Here is a 27,898-nt window from a genome sequence, read left to right on the forward strand (position 1 = left end):
GACAAGTAATGGGAATAGTTGAGATAAATCATTTTAAATTGAATTATCATTTTCCAGACTATAAGGTGCACCCACACAAGTTAGAAATGTAAACACGCCTTGTGTACAGAAATATATTTTATTAAGTATATGTGTATTATCATATCTAAAAATTATCTGTCACTGCAATTTTTGCATGACAATGGTTGTAGGGATCAAACTAGGCCTGCAACTAACGTTTATTTTCATTATCTATGAATCTGTCAATTATTTTTTCGATCAATCAATGAATCTGTATTTGAGACTTTTTATTTCCTCTATTCAAATATTGAAGTTGTAGACAGGTACAAAAAGTGCACAAAACCCCAGAATGTTCTATAGTGTAAAAAAAAATCCATGTCAATTAATTACCTTGACAATAAACAAAAATGCAAACGAATATATACTATACACCTGCAAATATTGAGGTGCTCTTTTTCTATGACCTTATCCAAAGATCATATATTTGTTTATTTAAAATATAAAAGAGCAATACATTTTATTTTATGTGTAGATTTTTTTATCTACACAAATGTAAAACCACTTTTCAAAATTTTGTCAACACATTTGTTTTTTGGGTTAAATCTTTAGGAAGGCAATCATATTCAATATGAAAATGATATATGCTCAAAAATAAACGTGTCTTTTTTTTATTTTAATTACTGGTCTGATTTTTTTCTCTGCATTTCTGCTGCACTTTCTGTTCCCTTTGTTTCATAATAAAACAGTCAAACACTACAAAGTTGAAACTTTCATGCTGGTTTTTGTTTGTAGTGATGCCATTTAATGAAAAAAAGATTTGTAAACATTTAAGAACGTTTACAAAAACTGTCTTGGCACTCTCTGCCGGACTGAAGTGGTACTACAACTCTTAGCATCACAACAGAATTGTGTGCACTCTCATTTGAATTGATATAACGTACTTAGTGGCTCATAAATAACTTGTTATAAACAAATGACCTAATTAGTTGCCAACACTTAATTGATTTTATCGAGTAGATGCAGACCTAGTTTAAACCAGGATAGCGGCGGTAGGTGCGCCAAATCATACACCAAGCGACTGAGGACATGGATTATGCAGGAAAAGGCTATAGGTCTTATTACACTATTTGTGGTCACGGTACCAGATAAAAGTGTAGAGAAAAGAGAAAACGTAAAGTGATTATAAATCTGAATTAAACTTTTCACTTTTTTGTAGCTCAAACTAAGCATTTAAGAGACAAAAGTTGATTATTTGAAGCCTTGCTTTTATGTTCTACAGGACAACCAAATTACTTCCCACCATGTCTTTTCCTTCATTCAGTTCAGATTCTTGTGCACTTCGTAAAGACTGTGCGAGTTGGCAATACAATACTGTATTTCAGGCGTCACTAACCTTTTCTGTACCACAGAAAATAATAACATCAATGGGGGACCGTGACTAAAAATAGTGAGTTAAAAGCCTATGCCATTTCTTGTGTAGTTCATTACCCTAATAGTCTAGTGGATAGGTGCTCGCCCCGCCGTGATCCGGGTTGCATTCCTGTTGCATCCAATTTTTGCAATTGTGATCAGTGATTATTATTTGGACTGATCAATAATTGCACCTTAACCCTTACTGTGGGTTTTAATCTGTGCGCGTTATATTAAAAGACTCATTTTTGGGGTGCGCATTATAATACCGGTGCTTCCATTAAAAATATGATTAATTGTTTGCAATGTAAATTGAAAATTTGATCTTCAAACTCAATTTCCCACAAAATGTGTTAACCCACACTACATCCTGAGCAGTAAATAGTGACTTAAAATAATCCATAGCTTCTCACGGATTAGTGAAGTACATTGCAGTTATATTTAGGTTTGATATCAGTACAGCTTTTGCATAGAAGATACAAAAAAGGCAGTTAAGAGCGAGATAAATGCATCTCTGTCATTGCACTTAAAACAAAGTCTGGAACACATGTAAGAACATTTAACCTAACCACAAGATTAGCTGGACTATTTGTCTCCGCAATCTGAGCACAGGATGTCCTGCCCTTTGGCTACGAAAGGCTTGTTGGCCAGGCTGAGCGAGCACTGCTTACAGTTGAAGCAGTATTCATGCCAGGAGCCTCCTTCGTAGCTCACCACGTTCACCCCTTTGCCAAAACCTGACGGGAGAGGAAAACGCCGTTAGATAAGGCCTCCCGGATCGGCTGGAAAACTGGCCGCAATCTAATTGATATCGTGATGTGACGTATTGCGATTGTGTAATCGCAGGACATTGCATTTTTTTCAAGGATTTATGGTTCTGTGTTTGTTTTTCCCAATTGTTATTTGAGTGATTAAGTTATAGGCCAACCTGAAATGTCATACTTCGGGGTTTACTCGGTTTATACGGGTACTTGAAATCTGGGAAAATGCTGGAATTTGAATGTGTTTTCAAGCTAAGGGTAATGCTTGAAATTTTGGTGAGGTTCTTGAAAATGCTCAATTATTTCCATGTTTCTCGGCAGTTCATTTAATGGTACTGCAAAGATGATTTAAAAATCATTCTTTTTATCGATTCTGAAATAATAATTTCAATGTTTGGCAGCTCTTATTTCCACATCATGGACACAGCCATAATCACATGCACTTTATGTGACAAAACTAATTTCATTTATGTGTTTTTATTTGTCTAAATATAGCATGGAATTAAAGAAAAGTTAGTGGTATGTGTCTCAAGGAGAAAAACGTTGTTGTTGGAATGGGTAGGACTGAAAACTAACCTGTGATGGCCATTTGGCAGCCACTGCATTTCTTGGCCACAGTATTCTTGTAACAATCCACGCAGAAGACCTGGTTCTGGTGGGTGGTAAAGCTGGACCCGGCCAAGGGCTTGGAGCAAGCCCCACACACGAAGCAGTGAGCGTGCCAAGGTTGCTGCTGGTAGTTGACTCCTCCGGACACGATTGGCTGTGGAAGCGAAGCTTTGTCACTTTATCATTTTAGATTACTGTAAATTCTGTATTACAAGCCGCTACTTTCCTAAATTTTAACCACTTCAGCTTACAATACGACTAGCAGCCGGCTTTGAACTGATGCGGACCAGGGGAATCAGACTCTTTACAGAGTTTGTCCGGAGGCTTGAAAATGCTTGAAATTGTTGCCATGGCCATGTTTCTAAGATCTTTTTTTTAAAGTGCATGAAAATGAAATGAAAAACTATATGTAGGTCTGATGCCACTGAACATTTTGAGGGGTTTTGAGAGGAAGTCACAACATTTTCATAAATGGCTGAGAGTTCACGTCCAAATAATGTACACCAACATAAATTGTGTCACCAAAAGAAATGCATGTCACTGGGGTTAAAGTCGCGCATGCAGCTTTACATCAGGGGTGGAATCTATAGAATGCCTTTGAAGCAAGTCCGTGCAAACTTTATTTCCTCATTCTGACTCCAATTTTTCCTCCCGTGACCCGTTTACCTTTTTGCAGGAGACGCAGATCTTGGCAAACTTGCTGTCGTAGCAGGGACTGCAGTATACGTCGCCCCCTTTGGCAATGAAGCTCTCTGATGCCATCGGACGCTTGCAGTGGCAGCAGGTGAAGCACTCCTGGTGGAACGAGTTGCCTTGGTACTCGACGCTCTCCGTGCCTGGAGATGATTTAATAAGGAGAAAAGAGACAGTAGACGCTTTTCTTTAGAGAGGAAAATTACCGTATTTTCTGCACTATAAGGCACACATAAAGCCTTTTTTTTCCAAAAGCTGTCCATGCGCCTTATTTATAGATCAATATTGAGTCGCAACTCTGGTTAGCAGGGCCGAATTTATTTCCCCCTCGTAGTAGTCCGCGGTGCATGCTGGGATATATACATGTCTATATATCCCCGTTTCATTTTCTAACCAATGTGTCAATCATCATTTGAATCAGTCACTATTGGCCAAAGTTATTTGGAGGTAAATGAGGCGAGTCCCAAAAAAAAAACCTGCAATTGGCTGAAGAAGATGCGAGTCACAATTTAGGTTGATTTACAGCCTAAAGTAAATGTTTTATGGGGCTGAACAGACCATTAGCAACAAGCGTCCTGATGCAGAGATGCTTTTGGGCGATTTTTTTTTTTGATTTCTTTACATTTGAACGTGTTTTGGAGTATGTAAATATTTAACACTGTTTGATTCACCACACTCATGGATATAAAGGGACCATGGTTGCGTATTCTCATCGAACGTGATGGCGTCTTTGGTGAGCTACGCCGGCTTTATATTTTTCAGGTATCATATTTCAGACTAATCGTGATGTTTCTGTGATAAGTATATTTTGAAATGGTCATATCTTGGATCGCAAGAATTTAAGTTTACCATTGGTATGTGGAATGACGTATTTCAGTGACTGGTGGCATCGTACATACACCCTGTCTGAGACAAGAATTTGCTTCTCAACAGTTAAGGGGTTAATAAAGTTTGACTGACCTGGCTGAGTATTTTGTTGACGTTCCTACTGTAGCCCTTATAGTCCGGTGCACTTTATGTATAGAAAGTATATGACAAAAGACTTTTTGGAAGGTGCATCTTATAGTGCATGAAATACGGTAGCGAAGTATAGTATCGTTCTTAGCACACAGAAACTCATGGGAAGTTTTCATAATGAGAAAGAAGACTGCAGTCACCCTTAAAGGAAAAAAGGTTCTACATCACAATAAACGAAGGTTAACTGTACAACATATGTTAATCTTAATCATCTTTTTCTAATTTTTTCAATGAAAATGTTTACCGGAATTTGGGAACTTCGAGGTGAAATGTCTTTAAAATGACTCTTAAGCTTCTGTAAACTATTGCAAATACAACCAATTGCTAAATTTAAATCGTGTATTTTTTAATCCAGCTGAGTTCAATCGTTTTCCTTAACCAGCGTATCCGTGACTTTTATTTAAGTTAAATAAAATTTGAATGGTCCTTTTCTCAAATGTTCTCTGGTTGATAAATGGTTGCAAATACAGTTACAGTGGGGTGCTTGTCTTTGGTGACATCAAGTGGACATATTAATAACTGCTGGTCATCGTGTTACATGATGCGGCCTATTGTCTCTTGTGCTTCTCTCAGCATTGTCTCACTAGTTTTCCCAACCCTGATCTAATTTCTATTCAATGAAATCCTTTTTGCATGTTCAATTGGTGCAAAATTAAATGTCATTTCTTATACATGTCTTACCAGCAAGGATGGCTTTGTAGCAGACGTGGCAGCGTGGCGCTTCTTCCCGGGAGCAGCACTTGCCACACAGGATGCGCTCGTCCTTAGCGCTGAAGGGCTCATTGGCTAGCGGCTTGTAGCATTTAGCGCATCGGAAACAGTCCTCGTGCCAGTGGCGGCCCTTGTGGCTCAGCTCCTAAGGGGGTCGAAAGGTTTGTGAGTAACCAGCTACAAAGGTACACGATTACGTTTCTCTGTAACTAGTACTGTAACGCGTTGATAACATTTTGTAATGAGTGTCGTTACAACATGGTGGGTTACTCTGTTACTAGTCAATGGATTACAAAGTATATTGCTCTTCAGCATGTTCTCCTTTGCTTATGAAACAAAAAACCTTTAGTCCACCGGCAACACGCAAACATTGAAAACTAGCAAGGCAGGGATGTTTATTTCTAAAGTTACAGTGGCGCAGTCTCACGCAGAGTACGAGGGCGTGGAATTTCTCCCTTAAGATATTCTTCCTACAACAAATACTCACGTGTAAACCATATTTATGACTATAAAATACTGAAACCAGGGGGTCACTTTATATGCACATATTTGGTTGTGTGTCACTAGTAGCGAATAATTGGCAGTGTGTAGGGAGGGGTCGTGTATTATACCGGAACAAGGATATCGGAGTGAGCACAGAATTTACAGTAAAAGAGCAAAATTTTTGGTTTTTTAATTTGTAAAATTATTGCCTGGGTAAAAACGTATTGGACTATTAGTATTTTTTTTCTTTAAATGAACACATTCACTGCCCTAAACTGGTGTAAACGTCAAATTTATTTTAGATGGCCTGCTGAAGACGTCAAGGATCCATTTTTGTGTGGCTAGTAGTGATTGCGTTAAATAATAAATATCTAGTAAACAGGGTTGGGTAGGGTTACTTTAACTGGATTACTTTCGAATACTTTTGGATTACTCCAATACCAAATATGCTAATAAAAGACAAACTAAACTAAAGATGAATAAAATGATGACTCACAACACGTGGTAAGCTTTCTCTCCTGGCTTTGATCTCTTTGACCCCCGGCAAAACTAACATAAAATGCGACAGAAACAAAATGAAAATAAATCCAAACAGCTTGCCAACATCATTTTTGCCGTTCCATGTGTTCCGTTACTCCCGAAGCCTGCACAAAATTTAGTAATTGTATTCTTATTTAGTTTCTTTTGTCTTTTATTAGCATATATGGTATTGGAGTAATCCAAGAGTAATTGAAAGTAATCCAGTTAACGTAATCCTACCCAACCCTGCTGGTAAATAGAAAAGCAGAACCAACTAAAACAATAATAAATACATATTTTTAATTTACACCAGGAACAAAAACTGTCCTTTACTGAGCCAAATGTATAACTCACGGGATTTATTGTGGATCTGAGGTTTCTGAGTTTTTCCTTGCCCTCATGTAGGTTTTAGATCAGGGGATGGTGTAAAAATAGTCTGTAGTTTGGAATACTCTGGTCAGTGCAGCCCTTTGAGACTCCTTGTGATTAAGAGCTACACAAATATGACTTGACTTGACAGTACTTAAAAATGGAGAAGGAAATCTTTGAGTGGTTTAAATCCCACAGACAAAATGCATATGAAGTGCTTCAGCTGCGTGTTGGTTTGGGAGCTCTCAAGATTGCACAAGCCAAAAAATATGAGGTTGTCGTCACTTCCACTGGTTGGTGTACACGTTTTCTTCCATTGCTTTCATCATGTGGCTATTTTTGGGGGGTCTTCCTTAATGTGAGTACATGCAGTAATTTTTTTTTAATACTTATTTGAGTAACACGCAAATTTTAGGTGTCACGAATGTGTTAACGCAATTACGTAATGAGTTGTTTTTAGTAACGCGCCCAACACTGGTTAAAGGTCAGCCGTTCCCACAGAGCCCAGTGGAACCAAGCAGCTGCACCTTGTTCTCCACGGAAATGGGCCGGTGGCATTGTGCGCAGCTGTTGGCGCAGAACTTGGTGTGGCAGCGCACGCAGGTGGGTCGGCCCTCGTTGCGCACAAATCTGCGGCCCCCGAGGTCCTCGCGACAGTAGAAGCAATGCACGCCGGCTGACATTCTGCCTTGACTGGAGGCGGAAGGATGACAAGAATACATCAGTAGTCTGCATTTCTCATTGTATTTGCAAATAAATAAACTTCATAATGCTGTAATGGAAACAAGCCTTATTATTAAAATTGCGTAGATTTTTGTATTCCATAATTTCTGGTTTATAAGCTGCAACTAATGCCGCACAAGTTCAACCCTGTGGCTTATGCAGAGATACAGTTAATGAGCTGCAGTATCGCTCACAGCCTTCCAGAGGGCGTATTACTTGAAGAAATAACCCCTAAGTAAATGGGATCCCTATCCCCTCCAATGGCACTATAGAATTCCTATGGATTATTAGATAATACACCTTATGGAGCAACCAGGACACATCATCAGTGACTCTTCTAGGGTCATTGGGTGTTTCGGTTCTTAGCCAGGCACCCTTGCCCAGGCGACCTAAACGAGTGTGATCAATCCCCCGACTTGTGTCCAGGTAGCGCATTACGCCACGCCTCTCCCCTCTTCAGAGCCAGCGTGAAGCCTTTTCAGCTGATGCCATGATGTTGTTGATGGCTCTTTGCCTATGCAGTCCAAACAAAGAAGCCCAAAGGACACTGTGTAAGGACCTGCCTGCCAAGCCCCTGCAGCCCACTTCAAAAGGCTCGCAGCGGGCCCTCCACCCATTCAGCCACGAGATCGGCATACTTTGCCTTCTACATCTCCTGCACTCCATCCATCCATCCAGTCCTCCCAGGTTACTGTCAGCTCAAGGACCAGAACCTGCTTGCACCATGTTCTGGCCCAAGTGTTGTAGCTGCTATGATATCTGGTCGCTTAGTACAGCAAAAGTCTATTAGGTAAGCTACAGTTAAGGGCTCTCGTGACTTATAATGGATCCATTTTTATTAACGGCCACCAGGAGCGCTCGAGCAGGTAAGCGCAAGACCGGTGTTGTCGAGGAAGACACATATCAAAACAGTCAATAAATGTGCGTACGGTATTGTGCTTTGTACATGAATGAAATTGGCATAAAAATTAGTGCTGTGTTACTTGTGTTTTGGTCATTTTCCTCATTTGTGTTATTTAAACTTTGAAAACTCAAGAGGTCACATTCAAGTAAGAGAAATGTGCTCCAGTACATAAAAATGTTTTTAAATTATCGCTATTTTTCTATAAGCTTTTTTTAATTAACTAATAAAGTATGTCCTTTTAATAAGAATTCTGCACTAGGAACTAACAAAATGTATTAATACCACATACTATCACAAGAGGACGTAACCTATTAGAAGTGTTTTTGTATCGATATTCAAATGAATTGCATTAGTTTTAAATCTTTATCATCCTAAAAATATGTATTCTGAAAGTTTCCGCAGCTCTAGGCTAAGAATGAACACAATAACAAAGAAAAGCTGTACTGTAATAGAAACCTTCAATCTCATCTCATCTCATTAGCTGCACCGCTTATCCTCAGTAGGGTCGCGGGGGTGCTGGAGCCCATCCCAGCAATCATCTGGCAGTGGGCAGGGGACACCCTGAACTGGTTGCCAGCCAATCGCAGGGCACACGGGGACAGACAACTCACTCGCTCATTCACACCTAGGGACAATTTGGACCGGCCAATTCACCTGAAATGCATGTTTTTGGAATGGAATTGGAATGAGATGAATATTGATCAAATAACCTTCAACACATATCTAAAATAAAACATTTTAAATAATGATTTTCAAATATGTCGTTTTTTCTCGAAAATCATTTTAGAATTTGTGCACCTGTTTTTGCAACAAACATCTATGAAGAAACCCCAAATGGACCCCAACCACTGATGATTTTGGGTTCAAAGCTTTAAGGGTGCTGAGCACGCAGTGTCTAGCTCAGAGGTGTCAAACAGGCGGCCCGCGGGCCGGATCAGGCCCGCTAAGGGATTGAATCCGGCCCGCGAGACAACACTCAAAGAAGCGCAAGAGAAAAACAAGCTGCAGGTTGAAATATGTCAACTTGATGTTCCCAAAGCCAGGTGCCTCAAACAAAGACACTGTACTTGTATTTATTTCTCTCTCTCTCTCTCTTTTCCACCCATTTCCACTCTCTGTCTCTTTCACTCTCTGTGTCTCTCTTTTTCTCTTCCTTTGTTGCTCTTTGTTTCTTTCTCTCTCTGTGTTTTTTTAACTTCTTTTGCTCTAACTTCCTTTTTTCTCTCTTTTCTCTTTGTCTCTTTCTACCCTTCGCGCTTTCTTTTCTCCTTTTTCTCCTTCTGTCTTTCTATATCTCTTTGGATTTCTTTCTTCCTCTCCCTTTCTTTTTCCCCTATCTCACGACTTTTTATCTTTTGTTTCTCACGCTCTCTCCCTCTCTCTCTTTTTCTTTCTTTGCCCTGCCCTCTCTCCTTTTCCCTCCCTGTTTCTCTTATTTCTTTATCTATTTTTCTTTCTCTTTAATCTACTAGTCTGGCCCCCGACAGAATGTTTGTCTTATCGAGTGGCCCCCGAGTTAAAATTAGTTTGACACCCCTGGTCTAGCTGGTTAAACTTATGTTTCAGTTTACTTTAAGTGATCCAGGATCATTCAATACTATTCAGCAGTGTTACCATATATAGATTAAGAGGAGGTTTTGTGTTTTCTTTATAGTTACTGTGGGTTCATCTGAACATGGTGCTTTACAGAAAAACTGAAAAGTCATTTTATTTGGGTGGTAAAGTAGTTGTACATCATAACCACTGTATAACACTTTCACCGTACTACACCGGAGCCTCCCCAGACACTGCCGCTATGCCGCAAGTGACACTAGCCGAGCGAGCGGGGAGTGTGCGAGACCGGTGTTCTGCCATATTTTCCTACTAGGCAGAATTTTCCTACCGGAGGCCAATTCGACTATAACAGTAATGTAACATTTTCATTATTCGCATGTATTTTATATAAAAAATATTCAATAACATATATTTAATAATATCGCCCAGTAGCAAGGAAGGGTAGAACACCAAGGTTTTTTTCCAAAGAAATATATTTTGTGAGCCACTAAAATGGCGCTTTTGAGTGACTGTTTTGCCTCTTATACAACGCTGGTCCATATCGGTAATAAGTAAAATACTTTTTCTATGAAAGCAAGTCAAATAGATGAAAAGAATGGCTTACATAACGAGTTTACAATTACAGTAACTTGACGCATAAGTTAAACTTTAGAAGCATTGACTTTTCTTGGCTTGCACACATCTTAAATATTTTGAATTATTGAACCCATCAACACTAACAATATATATCATGTAAAATACACTCGAATAATGCAAATGTTGTATTACTGTTATAGTCGAATCAGCCTCCGGTAGGAAAATATGGCAGAACACCGGTGCTAGGAAACATGGACTGAACCGTTTCATGGCAGTGGAGTATTTCCGATGCTCCATTGTTCATTCTTTTTCTTTTATTTTCATCATAATATATATTGTCCAAATCAAGAAAAAGAGGAGTTTTTAAAACACTATAATTTTGTGCGTTGTTTAATCTCCCCCAAATATCGTGCTGGCGCCCATGACGTCAACTCAATATGAATGTAAACATATTTGTTTTAAATAATCATATTTAAATGTTGAAAACCCCAAAATGTTTTTAAAAGTTCACAGAGCTCTATTAAAAAAAGTAATTTTTATAATTCTAAACGTAGGAAAAGACACGTCATATCTTAATACTACGAATAACCACAAGAGGTCGCACCCATTTTAGTAAGTGACACTTTACAATAAAGCGTAAGTTCGGTCGAGATTTTATTAGTTTTTATTCAATTGTTAAAGAATATTTTTATTACAGATTTTGTGTTCTTCCCGTTTTTCATATATATTTTGTGTGTTTAATAAGACTTGGCTACTTAAAACGGGCTTCTTATTTCCCACTCCGCAAACATTTGGTTACAAAATAACATTGTTAACTTTCCCCAGACAACAATCACCTCCGTTGCTATGACGACGATCCTAACTGGACACCCGTCTAATGGCAACCACTCACTAACAGGAAGTGAGTCAGGAATTCCGCGCGAATAAATCACACGAAAGTGAGATAAGACTGACACGTCTCATTTTTCCCTTCTGCAGGTTGTTAAAACAAACAGAGGGCGATTATCTGAGGTGAGTGCGCCATTATGCCTCGGGTTTAGGAGGGTGAAGTGTTATTAAGCCGTTTACTCGTGTGTAAAGCTCTTTTTTTTCAACACTTTAAAAATAAGTCAAAGTTTGATTGCGCTTTATACACAAAGTCTTACGGTAGATTATATAGCTGTACGTTACCGTATTTGAGCAATTATTAATCAGTTAAAATGGCGCCGACCATAAAAGCAAAGCATTGCTAGCAGTTATTGTTAGCTCCTCTGTGTTTTCAAGCAACTCTACTTCAGCTATTGGCTCTTTTCAGCTGCTTCGGGTGTGTCGTTCATTGTTTTTTGTTTTGTTTTCGTCGACAACTTTCATGTTTTGTCGCTGGTTGAAATTCATTCTTGCTCATTTGAGAAAATAGGCTTTTCCAATTTTGCCAAGTAGTATCCTTTTAAGCTACAACGAACTCTAGTGCAGTGTTTTTCAACCCTTTTTGAACCGAGGTACACTTTTATTTATAAAAAAAAAAAGTTCTGAGGCACACCGTTTGTCAAATATTATGTCAAATATTTCACTGTACTACCGCATAAGTACATAATTAGTATATAAAAAGAAGAAAATAATACTTAAAATAATAAAGAATAATGTGCTTTATTTAGTTTTTTATTTCTTACAGTGCAATCTTAAACCGCTTTGTTAAACAACTTAAGTTATTAAATGTATTGTGCAACCTCATGAGCAGATAATTAGTATATAAAAAGTATATAAAATATACTGCCACCTACTGATATGGATGACTATTACAGTTCCTCGTCTGAAGAAAGCAAAAATACTGAAGAATGGCCTGATTTTTTGGAAAGATAAAATTGGGCAAATTCCAGCAACATACTAGATAAAATCTCACGGCACACAGATTGAAAAAACTGCTCTAGTGGTGAGGTTACACACTGTCTCTTTAATTATTACTCATTCTTTTCTAATAGTTTTGCAGACCTACTAATTATCCTTCTTACAAGTACACACACATAAATATATACAAATCTTGTTTTATGTGTGTAATTTTCATTTATTTCCCTAGCATCTCAAAGCAATTAGCCAGTGTTGCATTCACAACCCTCTTAAAAGCTCAGAAAAGGCACCATTTTTCAGCCGACTGTGAAAGTCATTTGCTAAAATTGTCCTGCAGCGCTGCAAGCGCATCCAACTTTTTGCTCCAAGTCTTAAATCATCGTCTGGAAGTGAAGGACATTTTGTTTTTCTGTTTTTTGGCAGCTTTTGTGCTGCGGCACGGAGATTGATGTGGAATACTCTGCAATCCCTCACGACCGCAGTTTAGGTGACGCTATGTGTTGACAACTTTTTATGCTGAAAATGACCATAGAAGGAAATTGCTAACAAACAGCTGGTAAAGTATTTGGCTTTGTTTTGCTCTCTTTCATTTCTGGATTATTACACTGGTTGGAATTTGACAAGGTGGTGAAAACTCTAGAACTGAATGGAGAAGAAATGTCAGCTTGTGTTATTATTATAATACAACTTTTCACACTGTAATGATATCACAAAAGTATCGTGCTACCAAACTATGTATTTTAGGACATTTTAGCACGATACTTTTCTCCATTTTGAACCTCTTCCTGTATTTCGCCTATCAGGTTGTTCAAATTCCCGATAAAACTAAATTAACAATACTAATTTAAGATACTATTTGTTTTCTCTGTGGCTCTGTGACCATGTTTATAGCACTGGTTCTCAACTGGTCTGACTTCAGGACACACCATTCCACCCATGGGACGAGCTGTGTCCCAAATTAAAAATAATTCCACTTCTCAAATGCATCTAATAAAAGGATTGTGCGGTTTAAAGCAGAAAATTTATGGTAGAAAATATTCAACTTTAAAAAAAAAATGTTCAGCCAAAATGACTTCAAGTACCGTATATACTCACATATGAGCCTACATTTCATATAAGCCACCTCCTAAAATGCTTAAAAGCCACATACTAAAAGAAATTCAAAATAAGAATAAAACATGTACTAAAAAAAAAAAAAAATCAATATTTTTTTCAAGTATGTAGTTAAGAAAGATTAATATACTAGTGAAAAGCCTAACACGCGAATGTTTCGAGACCGGATGGAAACATTTAGAGAGGGATTGGCGCCATCAGGCTGTACTTGCCCAAGACACACCACAGGAAATGAAGCCCCTACGACCGTAGTGGTTAAAGGACCCACTGAACACAGAAAAAGCAAAATACATAACATTTTAAAAACATTTACTGAACCATCCAGCAGTGTATTAATGGTAAACGCTTGTACACTGTTTCCGTAGTTCGCAATTGTTTCAGTCTTAAACTCGATGTTTGTGGTCACAGTTTTCCACATTTCCTTCCATTCATAACTTCCCTATGATCCATTATTATGAGAAGAAAAGGAAATAAAACCAATAAAATCACAAAAAAAATGAGATGTGATCCCTCTCAAACGCTCTGATTGACTGTACAGGTAGGAGAGATTGAGCCGGACATTATCAGCATCGACTGTCAAGAAGTGTAATCCTTCCTAGCATTATTTTGTCAACAAAAAGGCCCGAGAACCACGGAAACCGGTCCGCGACCCATATCTGGGTCTTGATCACCTGTTGAAAAACACTGGTTTAACGCATGAAAAACGGTCAATTCAAGAGTATGTGTTTTTAGTATGTATTTTCAAGGTAACACTTAAAAGAGAGGGTGTGTATTATCAAACGCCTCCTGCTGATAAAAACTATTAGGAAAACACTATTGATTTTTAAAATGTATTTCGAATTAGACTGGTCTTTATTGTCATTAAATACAACCTAGTGTGCATAGTTCATGAGATTTGACGTGGCAGTGAACAGCGATAAAAGACTTTAAAATAAATAAAATTTAAAAAGACTATTACAGTGTAAAAGCAGTATTTAAAATATTGTAATAGACTAGACTGACTTAAAGGCACAGTGTGTATTATTTAGCACCTACTCGGGGTATAAATATATATTTCATTTGTATAAAAATATTGATTTAAAAAAAATAAGCAAAAAGTCTCAATTAAATGTGTATTTCTTTAAATACTCAAGTCAGAAAATGTGTATTTATTTTACATAACATAAGCCGACATGATTGGCCACCATTTTGCTTCAATGGGTACCCCCAAAAAAAAAAAAAAAACTCACGAAAAAATAGGAAATGGTGCAGTTTGGTTGCATCGAGTCTCCGTAGATTTTATTCTTCCTTGTGCTTTGTAGGGCATGTTTTCAATTACATTACACAATACACATCTAGTGGTCTAATAATACACACTGTCCCTATAATCTTTAAACAAAATTGAAATAAGCCTAATTATCTGCCAGTGGAAGAAGACGATTTACTTAAACACATCTACTACAATTTTTCCGTCAATTTTGAATATTTTTGAAATAATTGACCTACCAAAAAAACTGCTTATTTCAAGTATACTTGTTTACTTATATTTTGTTTCTTATTTTCTAGATAATTGGAAAATTTAGCTCATTTTACGAAATATTTCTATATTAAAATCTTTAATAACAAAATGATGTACTATGTGCTAGATAAGATCATTTTTATTTATAAAAATGTCTATTTTACCAGAAAAGCCAGTTAAAAAGGCTCAAAAGAAGAAAAAAGTATAAATAAAACGATTATTTTTCCGCCAATTGGGTAAAAAAAAAGAACTTTTTTTTAGTGTGAAGCTTTGTCGTCGGATGCCCGCGAACGCCCCCCGGACTGCATTTTGGACACCTTGGCGTAGAAAATGTGAAACTTTAGCTCGACTTTGCAGAAATTGGCCTCTAAAAATAGTCCGACTCGGTTTTTATGATGCCAACGCGTCAGACTTCCTGTTTCTTTGTCATCCGGAACATTCTTTTCCGATAAGCTCACGCTAGCTAGCATGCCCGGCGCAGATGTGGCACCCACAATTTTGCTAACGGGTTTCCTGCGTTGATATTTGCAAGGAGGGAAATATGCAACAGCGAGCTTAAAGAGACCGTGTGTAATCAATGGCCAATTACGCTAATATCGAACAATTAATTGACGAATCATAAATATTACAATTCTTATCTTTCAACCCTCCTAAAGAAAACAAATTTTTCAATTCGCCATCTTGTAAAACAAATTTATTATATCTAACTCTTGGTTTGAATCATTAATTTAACACAAATATCTTTGTGATATTTATCTATATATTATATATACACCGGAGCCATATCCCCCTAGTGGGAGGTGTCTAGAGTCAAGAACACATTCACATTTCTGACTCTTTCTGGAAGGAAAAAGTATAAGAAGTATAGAACGAAGTAGCATAAGTAGTATTAGAAAAAGTTTAAGAAGCATAAGAAGTTGAGAAAAAAGTATAAGTAGTATAAGAAGTATCAGACAAAGTTTAAGAAGTATAAGTTGAAGTAGTATAAGAACAAGATGGATAAATATAATGAAAAGTTGAAGTGTAAGATATGCAAGTAGTATAAGTTTAAGAAGTATATTAAATAGTATCAGTTGAAGGAGTATTATACAATTAAGTATAGGAAGAAAAAGAAATGTAAGAATAGGAAAAAGAAGTAGTATAAGAAGTAAAAGTATAAAAAGAAGCACAAGAATAAGTTGAAGTGGTACAAGATGAAGAGGTTTAGGAAGAAATATAGGAAGAAGTAGTTTAAGAAGTATAAGAAAAAAGTATAAGAAGTGTAAGTTGAAGAAGTAGTATAAGAATAAGAAGAAAAAAATAAGAAAAATAATTTGACTAGCAAAGTTTAAGAAGTATATATAGAAGTAGTATCAGTTGAAGTATACAAAGAATATGTAAGGAAGAAGTAGTATAAATATGGAAGCATAAAAAGTATAAGTTAATAAAGTAGTATAAGAAGAAGTAAAAGAAGTAGAAGTATGAGAAGAAGTAAAACAAGAAGCATAAGAAAAAGAAGAAGTACAAGAAGTATGAGAAGAAGTATTTGTTTTCTATGGCCACCTCGAATTGAATCCAAAATCAAGGTGGTTTTGATCGGACGGACGTACACAAAAAATGAAAGCGAATCATTCCATTCTCTGAGCTAACCCACAAAACCGATTTCACATGTTGTATTTGCGGCCTGAAAGATCCCTTCAACAACTTCGCAATGGGCTGTGTAAATCCAATTAAACACATCGATTTACCGTCCCTGCTCATTTCCAGGAAAGCCCCCGCTAAAGAGCACACTTTTTACCCCTGTAATAAAGAAGGAGCTCCGCGTGAATCCTGAGAAGACATCTCTGCTTTTACCAGGCTGACCTTTCAGACATTAAAATGAGAACCTTAAGCTACACAAAAACAGATTTGTTTGCTGAAGTTACTGCAAGATTATTTCATTGTATTTGGATTTTTATTGGATGTTTCCAACTGCAGACCCGAGAAAAACACACTAACTCTAAATCCCAAGATCCAAGAAGAAATCCGCGAAGTGCGAAATCCTGCGTTGCTACGTATGAGCATCATAAATTGTTTTTATTCTACATGGTTTGTGTGTAGATAGGTGCTGCATTATGCTTGTAAGGTTTATGATCACTCAATAAAGGGAATTGCAAGTTAGGGTTCGTTTACTTTTTTCATAGCCAAATTCAAGCTTTTTTAAGGACTTTCAAAAACACTTTCCTATTTCTCCAGTAACTTTAGAAGAATATATCCAGTGTGAATCATGTATTTTGCAGAGCCACAAATATATCTGAGATTTGTGCATTTATCAAGATATATGGTTTTTAGATTTTGAAGTCACAAATGTAATGGATCTTTTCGTATAGGTGATGGGTAAAATGACAGTAATATGTAGCTTACATTTTCAGTTGCAGGAAGTTCTTTACTTTGAATTTACCACTGGAAAATCCTACCTTCATTTTTTTGCATGGTCCATAATAAATGTTCATAATTAATACGTAATTTTGCACTCACACACACATTACATAGTGACCTGTATTAGTATATCATGCACCCGTCATCTTGGGTGCGACCCGTAGGGGGCGACAACGCATCACGACCTTAAATTTAGACATCTACTGTGAGGTCGCAGGTAGATTCCCTGCTCCTCCGAGTGGAAATGTCCTTGGGCAAGACACTGAATTCTAATGCCCTTGATAAGCATGTAGGCGCTTTGCATTTCTGTTGCCACTATCGGTGTGTGTGTGTGTGTGTGTGTGAGTGAATGGGTAAGTGTGAAGCATATTGTAAAGCGCTTTAGTAGATCTTCAGTGACTTGAAAAGCACTATATAAATTAAGCCCATTCACCATAATGTCATACAAACCAATGTGAGTTGCAGTTAATCACGAGGAAAGAAGGAATGCGATAGCAAAGCCATCAGAGAGCTGAGATGACTTGAGAAACGTCGCAACCATTTCAAGCATTTACAAGCACTTTTCAACCCTTTAAAAAAAAACATTAAAATTCAAGTATTTTCGAGGACGTCGAGCACTGCTATCAACCCTGGCAATCATTAATAAGGGAAGGAATCTGCTGAGGTTATAATGTTTGGAAAACTCGAATTTATTATCTCCAAAAACACGACATTATCTCCATTCCAAATAAACGACTGTACAGGAATGTGCGCGGGACTTTTGTGGCATTTTCCTGGCCTCGAAAGTTGGAAGAGGAAAGTTGCTAAGTGAAAACAGATTTCCAAGATTCCGAATTTAAACTCGCACGCACGCTTGCAGAAATGTTTGCAGGGACAACGCCCCGTGCACCTTTTTCAAGATTTTTGATTAAAAGAAGAAAAAACATTCCTTTTAAACGACATCACGGGTGACAATGACGTCATTATCATTGCGGAATCTCCTTTAGAAATATACAAATAAAAACATACATTTCTAAATGAATAGATGCGAAAATGAAGACGTGCTCACCGAGCGACTACGCGGACTTTAGTACACCAATTAGTATCGATACGTGGAAAAGGCGTTGATCGGAACCAATATTAATACTTCCCTATCCGGAGAGAAATAAGGACACGGTGAAGAACTTTAGCCATATTTGAACAGTTTTCGACTACGCTCAATCATTCAAACAAACAAGATTTAAAAATCGTTCCTGCATACATATAAATACGTAGTATTTTCCAAAGGAAATTCCATTAAACTAGTATTCTTTTCTGTATTTTTTTAAATAATGATAAAATATAAAGAAAATGCAACTATGAATAAGCGCGTTTGTGACGCACTATATAAAGAAAATAAGTTATTCTTGCTTTATCACAACTTTCTTCATTTTTTTGTATCTTACCTGAGGAAGGTCGCCCAAGATCTGCAGCGGAGGTCGTAGAAGGGTCACTGTACGACTCGTCGCGGACGCCCGTAAACACGTCTGGACGCCTGGCGTCGTCTGCCGCGCGAACGCGGGAAAACCGGATGCGCGGCGTTCCGTTTCAAATTAAAAGAGAAGAGCTACCTCCTTTGACAGCGTTTCGAAATAAATCTCAGTCGTAAAACGTTGAAGAACGTCGTAGAAAAGCGCGTCCTTGCTGCTGCCAGGTGTAACTTCCCATTTGATTTTATAACAGCTTTCAATTGTTTATTTTTCGAGTTTTAATTAGCATTAGCTTTCCGTTTTAGTTGAAAAAAGCTTTAACTCACCAATTGGCAAAATACGTGAAATTTGATTTTGGGTCCTTCTATTTTATTGAGGTGGATTTGTTTATTATTCAATTTAAAAAAAAGTTGTATCAAACAAAATATTTTCAAACAAAAAAATCTTCACGTCAATGATTCTTCGTGATTTCCTTGTTAGATCTGCAACCTCAGTGGAAATGTTTAAATCTAAGCTTAAAACTCACTTCTACTCCATAGCATATGAATAACCTACTCTTCTCGTCGGCTGAAAAAATAGTCTGTGTAATATAGTGTAATAATCTGTGAAGCCCTTTGAGACTCTTCGTGATTTAGGGCTATACAAATAAAAATGACTTGACTTGACTTGACTAGAAAGACGTCATTAGTTTGGACACCTGTCACTCAAACATGTCTGACCAATAGGGAAGCACCCGCCCACTGTGGGATATTTGTGTCAAAATGATTCAATCGAAAAAAAAAGACTTCAAATCTTTTTTTCACATCGTTCAAAAAAAAAAAACAGTTCAATTTGAAAAAACACTTTGAATGACTTTTTATTTTGTTTGTTTTTCTTTGATTGAAAATGTATATCGTTAGCATGTGTGCAGCACAGTTCTGAGGTCATGAGATCGAACCTTCCTGTGTAGAGTTTGCATGTTCTCCCCGTGCTTGCGTGGGTTTCCTCCGGGCACTCCGGTCTCCTCCCACGTTCCAAAAACATGCATCTCAGGTTAATTGGTCGGTCCAAATTGTCCCTAGGTGTGATTGAGTGAGTTGTCTGTCCCTGTGCCCTGCGATTGGCTGGTAACCGGTTCAGGGTGTCCCCTGCCCACTGCCCGAAGATAGCTGGGATGGGCTCCAGCGCCCCCGCGACCCTACTGAGGATAAGGGGTGCAGATAATGGATGGTTGGATAATAAAGACACAAATCTACCTCCATACTAATTATTCTATTATTTTTGCTTGTCATTTACACACCTACAATAATAAACTGTGCGTTGTTTACAATAATCTATTGTCATTCTGACATATATGTCTGTCTTTGCACAGGTATGTGTTTATTTCTGTTGGATTGATTTACACAACATTCTAAGTTATAGACCAAGGGTCAGCAACCTTTTCGGTGTGGAGTGCCACTTTCAAATTTCCTTGTAAATCTGTGTGCCACACCAAGATTAATGACGAGCAATTTTCTGTCATTTTTCACCAGTCAGAATAAAAACCATGGATATACATTGAACTCCTATAACTGACCAATTTATCTTCCATTATTCTTGTTCAATAAACGAAAAAATGAATGTGAGCAACATGTGGAAAGGCCTGTAGACATCCATGACTTCATTTTTTTACCACAAGAATTAACCAGAATCAACCATTCTTCATCAACAATGAACTACAATCAAAAAACAAGTGATATGGACAGCTACCATTCTATTCACCGATGAAATCTTTTTGCAGAAAATATTAAAACTTGAAACGCACACACGCTTCTTCAATATATTTGCCATCAGTAAATGGTTTTCTGTGTTTTGCCATGCAATGATCAACGTGATAGCTTGCTTCAGTGGTCGTGTTTTTAGCAGTGAAAGGTTTTCAGAGTCAATGTTTTTCTGCCGTACCTGGACACAGCGCGTTTTAATGTCTCCGCCTTGTCAGACTCGTCCTTGAGTTCATGTTCATGATTTTTTACGTATTGACGTTTAACCCTTGATGTGCGAGGTACAACACTCTCGAGGCATAATGCACAAACAGCACGGTCATTTTTTTTTTGCACAAAGCCCCAGTCATTTGTCCACGCTGGCTGAAAAGAACGAGATTTTTTCGCTGGAGGATTCTTTCATTTATTGTGCGCCTGTGTTTTGTTGCCTGGATTAAAACACGGATCTCTCCTCCTCTCCTTCGCGCCGCGCAGACACATACTCGCACATGGAGCAGAGGAGGAGGGGTGCTAACATAAAGCCTCTAAATAACACGGCGCGCACCTGAAAATGTCTAAATTTCAGGTAAAAATGCGCTGTTTTTTAAAAAAAAAATAATTATTATCTTGCCGTGCGCTCACCTGCTGGCACGCGTGTCATAGGTTGCCGAACCCTGTTATAGAGCATTACGTGGAATAACATGTTGTCTAAAAGATCTGAAATACAAACATGGACAATCTTTTACCGTAAATATGTTATATTTTTATGTTATAGATCTGAACAAACTGCAGCAGCAATATGCAAATACAATATTAAATTGCAACAACAAACTAAAATACTATGGAAAAAATAACAAACTTAACTCTACAAAAAAATTTAATTCGATAAAACATCAAGCAAATATTTAAATAATGAACATATAAAAGAATATATAGGCTAAAGATGAATGATTAGGTCTTAAAACTATGTAAATGTTGGTAACAATGTGTAAAAGCTTTGGAAAAAATAATCTACCATAATCCACACATCTAACCTGTGGGGTTATGCTTCTGTCTCGATTCTCCAACTTTCTTAGAACCTGTGCTACCTGGCTCTTCTGGAGGAAAAATCATTTATTACACAATTGTAAGAGATCTCATGGCCGACTTTGTAGTGAATGCTAATCATTGCTTGGCCACTCAGTCTGGTGCCATTGAAGATCTCAAGTCGTTCTTCAATCAGCTTGAGTTTTGAGAAGCTCCGCTCAGCAGATGCAACAGGCACAGCGAGAGGGCAGGCTATTTTCAGTGCTAACTCAAAGATTTGGATACAACTCACATATGTCGTTTCCAGAGAGGTAAGCGAGCAGTTCCATTTGGGGTCATCTGTGCTTTCGGGATTTCTGGCAGGTTCTCCAACTCTGTACTTCAGTGGTTAAGACCATTTGCAAGCAGGATTCTTGAAAGGGAGAACAATTCATAATAGCATAAGGCTGGTAATGGACATTTCAATTATAGGGAGCTATTATATATTTCTGAACTTTATCAAAGCTTTTAATTCAGTGAAACATGGCTTTATCCTATATATGCTTGAATCACTGCGTTGGTTGAGCCACTAGAGGGCACAGTTGTCTAAAGCAAAGGAAAACCAGTGCCAAATGATTTCAGCATAGCAGCTATAGATGCCAGACAAACAGCGGCGACTATTGAGAATGGATTCCACCATGTAAAAGAAATACAAGTTTCTCAAACTGTTTTTTTTTATTTAATAAAAAACCTGGTATGATTGGTTATGTCTTTCTGCCTATAATTCAAGTCACCGTTTTTTAACTGAATGCAAGTTTTTTGTCCCACTAGCACACATGTGTCAAACAGGCGGCCCGCGGGCCGGGTCAGGCCCGCTAAGGGATTGAATCCGCAAGACAACACTCAGAGAAGGAAGCACAAGAGAAAAACAAGCTGCAGGTTGAAATATGTCAACTTGATGTTACCAAAGCCAGGTGCCTCGAACAAAGACACTGTACTTGTATTTATTTCTCTCTCTATTCCACACCTTTTCTCCCACTCTGTCTCTTTCACTCTCTGTGTGTCTCTTTTTCTCTTCCTTTGTTGCTCTTTGTCTTTTTCTCTCTGTGTCTTTTTAAGGGTTAGGGTTACCTACCCTACCCTTCGTGCTTTCTTTTCTCTTTTCTCTCCTTCTGTCTTTTTATTTCTCTTTGGATTTCTTTCTTCTTCTGCCTTTCTTCCCCCCTCTCTCACAACTTCTCTTTTTATCTCTTTTGTTTCTCACGCTCTCTCCCTCTCTCTCTTCTTTTCCCTCCCTCTTTCTCTTATTTCTTTATCTCTCTTTTTCTTTCTCTTTCTCTTTAATCTACTAGTCCGACCCCCGACAGAATGTTTGTTCTATCGTGTGGCCCCCGAGTTAAAAGGAGTTTGACACCCCTGCACTAGCAGGTACTAAATATTGCACACTGCCCCTTTAAGAAAATGATTGGAGGTTTATGCCAACATATGCGCTCTATAAATGCAGACCATTGTGTCCTTACTTCAAGGTAAAACGCTAAGCTTTAAGATAAATGTTTGTATCCCACAAATCTGCCCAATATCCCTACCTATTTATAATAGTTGCAGGTCATCTACATGAAAAATTGCTAATCTATTTGATAGCCAATATTCAAGACACTCAAAATAGTTATAAGCCAATAAACTGATGACACAACTGTTCTCCTTAAAGATTGCCATCAAGTCCCATTTACCATAGAAAAAAATAATAAAAAAAATTCCTAAGCTTCCGAACTTTTAACTGTAGATTATACGAAACGAAAAGTCAATAATGAAATAACTTTAAAATCTACTGTAAAATATCTTGGAAAATCATCTAAAATAAGGTTGTTTTCTGTCGGTCCTAAGTAATCGTAACACCCAAGTAAACAAGTTCGGTTCCTACGGGAATACAGGCACTTCCCTACAAAAAACAGTAGATACGGACATCTTTTTTCGGGATGTCGAAAAATATCCGGAGATTGCTGTAAGTTACATTTTGTATTGTGTGCACTTTTATTCAAGTAGAGAACATTACTGAAGTGCTTCTTTCCGCCGCTATCAGCGTGTGGTGGCGCTGTGAGAGATCACCCGGCATCCACCCCAAAGAAGAAATCCGCTTCCTCTTCCTAGCTTTGGTGTAAACATACTATACTGTATCTCCAGCGCGCTGAGAACTTTGACACTTTTATTGTTTAATATCTCTTGCATCCGGGCAGCACGGCAGTGCAGTGGTTAGCGTGTGTGCGGCACAGTTCTGAGGTCATGAGATCGAACCTCCTGTGTGGAGTTTGCATGTTCTCCCTGTGCTTGCGAGGGTTTCCTCTGGGCACTCCGATTTCCTCCCACATTAAAAAAAAAACGCATGTCAGGTTAATTGGCTGGTCCAAATTGTCCCTAGATGTGAATGAGCGAGCAAATTGTCTGTCACTGTGTGCCCTGCGACGGGCTGGCAACCAGTTTAGGGTGTCCCCTGCCCACTGCCCGAAGATAGCTGGGATGGGCTCCAGCACCCCCCAACCCTACTGAGGATGAGCAGTGCAGATAATGGGTGGATGGATCTCTTGCATCCATTCAATATGGTTGGTGTAAAGTGTAAAGGAGAGGCGAGCCGTTTCATTTGAAATGAAAGTGGAATGAGAAAGCTTGATGTGGTTGAGAAGATGGTTGGATCGCTTTTTCCAGCCACTTTTTACCACAGAGGAAGTCGCCTGACTCTTCAAGCTCATCTTCCAAAAGTAAGTTAAACTTAACTTTATTTATCTTTATAGAACATACTATTTTATGAAATGTTTATTCTTTAGTAGAGGTTACTTATACAAGCCTTAAACATACTTATATAACCCATAAACATACAAAACACAGCACTGAAGCAATTTACGAACAAATTCAACTTACCAACGATCATCCAGAACCTATCTCGTTCGTAAGTAGGAAAGCGTCTGTATTACAGATAGAGGCGACTGAACATTCCTTGATAGGCAGGATTTACTGAGAAACCAGAAGCCCCTGAAAACATATTGCATAAAATCCTTGTTTTTCATCCTAAAGAAAGAGCTTTCTGTCACCTGCGAGTTCAATAAATGAATGTTTCTTACCTAAAATATTGATGCCATTAATTGTTATTAGCTTCTTTAGTCAAATCATAAAAAAGCTTCCCACTGTTTGGTCCTCGGGGAATTTTCTCGTACGTTTTTAAATATAAACAATAATTTCCAACAAACAGAGGATACCTTATTCAATCAAAACACCATGAGAAGAAACAAAACGCAGTTTCACATTTATTTCTGTTTTCATTCGCAAACTGCCAGACACGAGAACAAAAATGTAGAATCACAGGACAGAAGGGATGAAGTTGGTCAGTTATTTTATACCGTTAGATCACATTTCTTTAAAAAAAAGGGAAAAAAAACTACAAAATAATTTAAATATAAACACATCCTTCATGCTTACAACTTCATCATATCAGAATCATCAGGTTGAAATCATTTAAATTAAACCATTTTCAAGCAGTACCATATATGCTAGTCACGTTAGCATCTCATTGAAATCGTAGATTATCATCAATATTTCAACAAGCGGACGGATATTTTCCTTTCCTACCCGAACAGAGTTTAATTTTGGAAGTTTCACTGCCATAAAAATTGAAAATACTGCTACAGTATACTTCACAATTCCATAGATAAAACGTACAAATCTATTCTGATGACTTCAATTGACATGGTAGGCACTTGAGTTGACAATAGTCTAGCCCGTCCTCACCTTAAAGACGTGGCAGTGTTTGTGTTTTTCTCGATGTCAGTGAAATCAGCACAACATTTTCTTTATATTTCAGTCAAATGACATCTTGCAACCATATTACAGTTATAACATTGCAACATTATTACAGCGGTGCCTCAGCTATCACACAAATCCCACAAATATTTAAATAATGAACATATAAAAGAATATATAGGCTAAAGATGAATGATTAGGTCTTAAAACTATGTAAATGTTGGTAACAATGTGTAAAAGCTTTGGAAAAAATAATCTACCATAATCCACACATCTAACCTGTGGGGTTATGCTTCTGTCTCGGTTCTCCAACTTTCTTAGAACCTGTGCTACCTGGCTCTTCTGGAGGAAAAATCATTTATTACACAATTGTAAGAGATCTCATGGCCGACTTTGTAGTGAATGCTAATCATTGCTTGGCCACTCAGTCTGGTGCCATTGAAGATCTCAAGTCGTTCTTCAATCAGCTTGAGTTTTGAGAAGCTCCGCTCAGCAGATGCAACAGGCACAGCGAGAGGGCAGGCTATTTTCAGTGCTAACTCAAAGATTTGGATACAACTCACATATGTCGTTTCCAGAGAGGTAAGCGAGCAGTTCCATTTGGGGTCATCTGTGCTTTCGGGATTTCTGGCAGGTTCTCCAACTCTGTACTTCAGTGGTTAAGACCATTTGCAAGCAGGATTCTTGAAAGGGAGAACAATTCATAATAGCATAAGGCTGGTAATGGACATTTCAATTATAGGGAGCTATTATATATTTCTGAACTTTATCAAAGCTTTTAATTCAGTGAAACATGGCTTTATCCTATATATGCTTGAATCACTGCGTTGGTTGAGCCACTAGAGGGCACAGTTGTCTAAAGCAAAGGAAAACCAGTGCCAAATGATTTCAGCATAGCAGCTATAGATGCCAGACAAACAGCGGCGACTATTGAGAATGGATTCCACCATGTAAAAGAAATACAAGTTTCTCAAACTGTTTTTTTTTATTTAATAAAAAACCTGGTATGATTGGTTATGTCTTTCTGCCTATAATTCAAGTCACCGTTTTTTAACTGAATGCAAGTTTTTTGTCCCACTAGCACACATGTGTCAAACAGGCGGCCCGCGGGCCGGGTCAGGCCCGCTAAGGGATTGAATCCGCAAGACAACACTCAGAGAAGGAAGCACAAGAGAAAAACAAGCTGCAGGTTGAAATATGTCAACTTGATGTTGCCAAAGCCAGGTGCCTCGAACAAAGACACTGTACTTGTATTTATTTCTCTCTCTATTCCACACCTTTTCTCCCACTCTGTCTCTTTCACTCTCTGTGTGTCTCTTTTTCTCTTCCTTTGTTGCTCTTTGTCTTTTTCTCTCTCAGTGTCTTTTTAAGGGTTAGGGTTACCTACCCTACCCTTCGTGCTTTCTTTTCTCTTTTCTCTCCTTCTGTCTTTTTATTTCTCTTTGGATTTCTTTCTTCTTCTGCCTTTCTTCCCCCCTCTCTCACAACTTCTCTTTTTATCTCTTTTGTTTCTCACGCTCTCTCCCTCTCTCTCTTCTTTTCCCTCCCTCTTTCTCTTATTTCTTTATCTCTTTTTCTTTCTCTTTCTCTTTAATCTACTAGTCCGACCCCCGACAGAATGTTTGTTCTATCGTGTGGCCCCCGAGTTAAAAGGAGTTTGACACCCCTGCACTAGCAGGTACTAAATATTGCACACTGCCCCTTTAAGAAAATGATTGGAGGTTTATGCCAACATATGCGCTCTATAAATGCAGACCATTGTGTCCTTACTTCAAGGTAAAACGCTAAGCTTTAAGATAAATGTTGGTATCCCACAAATCTGCCCAATATCCCTACCTATTTATAATAGTTGCAGGTCATCTACATGAAAAATTGCTAATCTATTTGATAGCCAATATTCAAGACACTTAAAATAGTTATAAGCCAATAAACTGATGACACAACTGTTCTCCTTAAAGATTGCCATCAAGTCCCATTTACCATAGAAAAAAATAATAAAAAAAATTCCTAAGCTTCCGAACTTTTAACTGTAGATTATACGAAACGAAAAGTCAATAATGAAATAACTTTAAAATCTACTGTAAAATATCTTGGAAAATCATCTAAAATAAGGTTGTTTTCTGTCGGTCCTAAGTAATCGTAACACCCAAGTAAACAATTTCGGTTCCAACGGGAATACAGGCACTCCCCTACGAAAAACAGTAGATACGGACATCTTTTTTCGGGATGTCGAAAAATATCCGGAGATTGCCGTAAGTTACATTTTGTATTGTGTGCACTTTTATTCAAGTAGAGGACATTACTGAAGTGCTTCTTTCCGCCGCTATCAGCGTGTGGTGGCGCTGTGAGAGATCACCCGGCATCCACCCCGAAGAAGAAATCCGCTTCCTCTTCCTAGCTTTGGTGTAAACATACTATACTGTATCTCCAGCGCGCTGAGAACTTTGACACTTTTATTGTTTAATATCTCTTGCATCCGGGCAGCACGGCAGTGCAGTGGTTAGCGTGTGTGCGGCACAGTTCTGAGGTCATGAGATCGAAGCTCCTGTGTGGAGTTTGCATGTTCTCCCTGTGCTTGCGAGGGTTTCCTCTGGGCACTCCGATTTCCTCCCACATTAAAAAAAAAAACACATGTCAGGTTAATTGGCTGGTCCAAATTGTCCCTAGATGTGAATGAGCGAGCAAATTGTCTGTCACTGTGTGCCCTGCGACGGGCTGGCAACCAGTTCAGGGTGTCTCCTGCCCACTGCCCGAAGATAGCTGGGATGGGCTCCAGC

At 38.1% G+C, this 27,898-nt stretch overlaps 1 protein-coding gene and 1 long non-coding RNA gene across 2 annotated transcripts; one reads left to right on the forward strand and one right to left on the reverse strand.

Moving 5' to 3' along the window:
• Window positions 1-1,830: 1,830 nt before the first annotated feature.
• LOC148349309 (four and a half LIM domains protein 1-like) lies at window positions 1,831-18,780 on the reverse strand. Its single transcript, XM_088321330.1, has 6 exons — window positions 18,586-18,780; window positions 7,100-7,265; window positions 5,172-5,346; window positions 3,447-3,616; window positions 2,748-2,934; window positions 1,831-2,147 (listed from the first exon to the last, which is right to left on the reverse strand). Exons 2-6 carry the CDS (start codon window positions 7,253-7,255, stop codon window positions 1,996-1,998), a joined length of 840 nt encoding a protein of 279 aa, XP_088177456.1. The 5' UTR covers window positions 7,256-7,265; window positions 18,586-18,780; the 3' UTR covers window positions 1,831-1,995.
• LOC148349310 (uncharacterized) lies at window positions 11,127-16,716 on the forward strand. The gene is made up of 4 exons (XR_015847355.1): window positions 11,127-11,230; window positions 11,308-11,340; window positions 12,577-12,709; window positions 16,511-16,716. It is a non-coding gene; the product is annotated as an uncharacterized LOC148349310 (long non-coding RNA).
• Window positions 18,781-27,898: the final 9,118 nt, after the last annotated feature.

Source organism: Urocampus carinirostris, chromosome 17, assembly GCF_059441175.1.
Source record: "Urocampus carinirostris isolate Australia breed hairy pipefish chromosome 17, RoL_Ucar_1.0, whole genome shotgun sequence".
NCBI classification, from domain to species: Eukaryota; Metazoa; Chordata; class Actinopteri; order Syngnathiformes; family Syngnathidae; genus Urocampus; species Urocampus carinirostris.